We start from the raw sequence: 4,670 nt of genomic DNA, 5'->3' as shown, positions 1-4,670 counted from the left end.
TTTTTTTTTTTGCACTTGTCGTTGGGGGAAGTGTGAATAAAGGTGTGAGAAGGATGGCAATGCTTCCTGAAATTACTTTTTAAAAAATTTTTTCCCAGATTCAAGGGAGCTACAAGCGATGAAACGAATACGCTACGATATCTGAAGGGGATTGGGTGTTGCCATAACTGTGGTTACAAACTCGAATGGGTTAGTCACGCCCATTCAGCGCATTTTGTGTTGCGTTTACCTTCTACTCTTTCAGTGTTAATGAGGAATTAAACACATGGACCTGTTCGGCTTCAACTTTTCATTTCACACGGTGTTGCATCAGTGAGGGAGGCGCATGAGACGTGCAAGTGAAAACTACCTTTTTACTTTACCTGAGGAATGCACCGCTTTTAATCAATATTCAAGTACTTAAATGCCAGGCGTGTGGGATTGGTTTCACTGTGCCGATGGTTCGAAACTTATACGTGACCGCATGCGCGCATTTCTATGTGGTTTCAAGTCTGAGCCGTATTTATCTTTCCCTGCAGCCCCGTGAGGGCTGGATGGCACGTGGTTCATATGCCGTGAAAGTTATATTTCATGGCGATAATTTGCTGTTTTTTTTTTTTTACCACCCTTGTTCAATATTATTCACGAGCACACACTGCTTTGTTTGATCAAACATACTCTATGCTTCACAACGTTGCTTCGGTTGCATGATGTCCTGTTCAGCAGTTTCTCAATGATCCTTCACCTTCCCTCTATTAATGGCCCGAATGTATGTGTGTATTTAGCTCTCCTTTTTGGTGTTTGTGTTGCAATATAGGGAGCATTACGTTAGTGGGAAGTCGGTACGCTGGAAATAGTGTGGCGAGTACGATAATGTACGCTCGTTTCCGGACTCGATCGAAATTTTATTTTCGACCCGCTCGACCAGCGCTTGCATATAATGTTGATCCAAATGTGATGCGTCGCCCCAAAGTGAAACGTGGCCTTTTAAAAGGAACTTATAGTGATGAAACTGTAGACTTGCGTGATCGTGAGCGTCTCGAGCTGCTGGAGTCGATGCGACACCCGAGAGAGCGAGATTTTTATCAGGATCACACGTATCACAACCAATGGTTGCGAAGGGACCTCGAAAAGCACCAGAAACAGCAATTAGCAGCCCGTTATAAATACTTTGCTCCTGATTTTGAGATTTCACCATGGATTTGGTACCCAGGTGATATTGTGGAAGTAGTTAGTGGCGAAGGCATTGGACAGCGTGGTACCATCATCGCTGTAATCAAATATAAGAATGAAATTGTTGTGCAGAATATTAATGTCCAAGATGTTGTAATACCGGCATCAGAGTCGCGGCCGGAACAAATAGTTCAACGTGAGCACCCAATTAGTGTGACACGGGTACGGCATGTGGATCCATCCACGAATGAAATATGCAATATCGAAATGGTTAAGGTACGAAACAAGGAGACTGGGGAGATGGAGGAGAAACGCATGAGCTTAGAAAGCGGTATATTGATGTCTATTCCTCCAGTAAACGATGAACTTGAGGTTGGCGATCCCTTAAAAGATACACCAATTCAGGATGCAGATGAAGCAACATATGATCGTGAGGCGGAGCAGGCGGTTCTTGTTGACAAGCGCCTCGAGGCCATGGAAGAGCATTTTGTCCAGAGCTTAAAGCACTCTTATGAGTTCCATGAACCGCTGCGGCGGAAAAACGCGGAGGATATGCGTCAGTTTCAGACTGATGTTATCGATATGGCGTGTGCAATGCTGGGCGAGCGGTTACTTGACACTGTTAATGCTTCCGACACTTCATCACTCCCTGCGGAGTGGCAGGAAGCGATTGCCATGCATGTCGAGGAAATTGAAGCAGAAATGGAAGAGGTTGCGGCAAAGGAAATGGCTGAAGCCAAAGAAGGGGTAGCAACCGAAAACGAACAACACGACGATGACTTGGATGACGATGAGGATGAGTTAGACACCTCTGAGGAAAGTGTGAAGCATGTTTGACACTATCGTTTGCGGGTAGATTGCGACGTGTCAAATGACGTGTACAAAATGCAAGGAAATATGGTGTTTTTGTTTTTTTTTTTACACATTCTATCGAAGCGGCTATTATTCATATAAACACATTTAAGTTCGAGGGTGCTATTTTGTTTATTATTTTTCTTTTCCCTCGTACTTACGACCGAGGAGGCGTCGGTTCCGCGTGTATGGTTCGCCATCACACCATCTGATCCCTTGCTTCATTTTGTTCGGTTGTCTTTCATGGTCATCCACTGAGGCAGAGGAGGAAGAAAAGAAGCGTATACGCGCGTACATAGTTTATTAGGGACACTTACGTTTGTGTGCGTAGGTTTGAAGTGATGCTTCAAAAGATCAGCGCTGAAAGCGCATCAAGTTACAATGCAGAGTTCGACCCAACTCCTCCTGCGACGGTTGAGGAGATGCACAGACAACTTGATTTGATTATCGAAGCCTGTAAGCGTTTGGAAGACCTCAAAACTAGCGGAGTCCGGCTCACACACCGTGAGGTTCTTAAGTTACGAAAAGCATATTGGCTAGCAGTGGGCGAGACACAGAAGCTGCGCAGGGACAATTCAAGCAGAACTGGTAGTTTGGATGGACTTGAGACTTCGGAGACAAGTACCGTCGACAGGCCATTAAGCAGTGGCAGCTCTGTACAAGTTAATTGTAGCGATGATATGGGTCTCAAACGACAAGATGCTAAGGCGCTAAGTTGCGACGAGGAGCTCGTCAAGTTGGAGAAATGCGTTGAGGAGCGACCAGAAGCACATACTTTTGATGTTGTGCACGATTTGGCAGAGGCGATGAACACCGGATGGCGAATATTCGGCATTCCACTGGAACGTCGGCTTCAGACTTTGGCTGTTTCCGTATTCAACTTCTTTGCGTATGTTTCTCTTAGTCTGATGCTGATTGTAGTAATGATGGTGAACCAAGTGACCATGGTGTTTGTTATTTTATACGTACTGTACATTTTCACAATCGGAAGACCGAAACATCCCTTGAAGAAGAAGGATGCGCTCATGAGCCTCGGTATATGGCATCACTTCACCAACTATTTCCCGGTGCGCCTCGTCGTGCCGCAAAAGGTACGCTGTCAGTTTGATTCTAATAAAAACTACTTATTCATTTACCATCCTCATGGCATTAATTCTTTTGGAGCCTTATCTTGCTTCATGTTGGACACTATGAACCTGAGGACTATTCTCCCCGGAATCCGCATTCACCTTCAAACGCTCAAATTGAACTTCTACATTCCATTCTGGCGTGAACTTGCGGTTGCTGGAGGTTGTGGGGATGCAAGCGCTCAATGCATTCGTGACACGTTACGCAAAGGCCCTGGTGAGTGTGTGGCACTTGTGGTTGGCGGAGCAAAAGAAAGTCTACTGGCGCGACCAAAGAGAAACGAGGTAGCATTGCAGGACCGCAAGGGGTTTGTTCGGATTGCATTACAAGAGGGTACATCACTGGTGCCCGTGTATGGATTTGGCGAGAACGATGTGTATAGAATTCCCCGCTTCGCCGAGTCCAATGCTTGGAGGCGAGTGGAAGGGTTAGTGAGGAAGTACACGCGATTTGCAATACCGCTTGTGAAGGGTCGCGGTTGGTTCAATTATGGTTTTGGCTTGTCACCGCACCGTTGCCCCATCACTGTTGTGTTTGGTGAACCCATCGAGGTGCCAAGAATACCCGAGCCAACGGCAGAGGAGGTACAAATATGGCATGCGAAATATGTAGAAGCATTGCAGCGATTGTTTAGTGAAAACCACACGGTGTTCGCCGCGGATTCAAAAGGGTTAGTTATACGATAGAATGTTTAGTTATTTCCCCTCTCCCCTCCCTCCTCTGGTGCAGATGGCTTTCCATTTCGCAAACCGCATCTCGGTAGTTTACATTGGAGTTATTGTTTGTTTTTTTCTTTTTGTTTTTTATGTGTGTCCGTGTATGCTCGCCGTGTTGTGTGGTGGCATCTTTCTCTTTCATGCCGCTTTCAGTTGCTCCTGTTTTTTTCTTTTTATTTTACTTCAAACAATTGTTTTGTGCGTGTTTTTTATAGATTGTTGTATGAGGGGAGAGTTGATTTCAAAATTTTAGCTCTTGCAGCTCTGGAAGTTTGTTAAAGCTGTTTGAAGGAGGGTTGCTCCTTAAAGTATCCTCCCCCCCCCTTGTTTCTTAGCCGTGCTCTTGTTTCATTTTTTTATTTAGTCTTTTTTCCTCTTTTTTTCATGGGTTAAGAAACAAAATAATATTAATAATGTGACTGTAATTGGTACTTTTGATAATAATATAACATAAGGAAATGTATATATAAGCGGGGAAAAGGGAGGGAGTTGCCGTGGAGTATACAGATTCTTCTGTTTTTCTTTGGGGTGTAATCCCCTTTTTGTTTTCTTTTAATGGTGAGAGTGATAATAATAATAATAACTAGAATCTGCAGGTCTAGAATACCCCACTATTGCGTGGTCCTTAATTCCTAATTTTAGTTTCTGTTATGATTTGTTCTTATTTGTGTTTGTGTTTACTTTTATTCATCTTTCTTTTTTTTTTTTGCTTTTGTTTGCTCTTTTTCCTCCCCTCTTTACTTTTCATTTTTAAGCACATAAGGTGTAGAAAGAAAGGTTTAGGAAAATAAATATCATTTCGCTTCTTTAAAAAAAAAAAAA

General features: G+C 43.7%; 2 protein-coding genes across 2 annotated transcripts; both read left to right on the top strand.

Annotated features, from left to right (window-relative positions):
* Positions 1–852: 852 nt before the first annotated feature.
* TEOVI_000540900 (uncharacterized protein) lies at positions 853–1,989 on the top strand (the record flags this gene model as incomplete). Its single annotated transcript, XM_067220510.1, has 1 exon — positions 853–1,989. The coding sequence occupies one exon, from the start codon at positions 853–855 to the stop codon at positions 1,987–1,989; it is 1,137 nt and encodes a 378-aa protein (XP_067076611.1).
* A 356-nt stretch (positions 1,990–2,345) lies between these two features.
* On the top strand, positions 2,346–3,818 carry TEOVI_000540800 (diacylglycerol acyltransferase, putative; the record flags this gene model as incomplete). The annotated part of the gene is made up of 1 exon (XM_067220509.1): positions 2,346–3,818. One exon carries the CDS (start codon positions 2,346–2,348, stop codon positions 3,816–3,818), a length of 1,473 nt encoding a protein of 490 aa, XP_067076610.1.
* Positions 3,819–4,670: the final 852 nt, after the last annotated feature.

The sequence above is a fragment of the Trypanosoma equiperdum genome, assembly GCF_001457755.1.
Source record: "Trypanosoma equiperdum strain OVI genome assembly, contig: ctg_1174, whole genome shotgun sequence".
NCBI lineage: Eukaryota > Euglenozoa > Kinetoplastea > Trypanosomatida > Trypanosomatidae > Trypanosoma > Trypanosoma equiperdum.
This window is presented reverse-complemented; position numbering and strand designations above follow the sequence as displayed.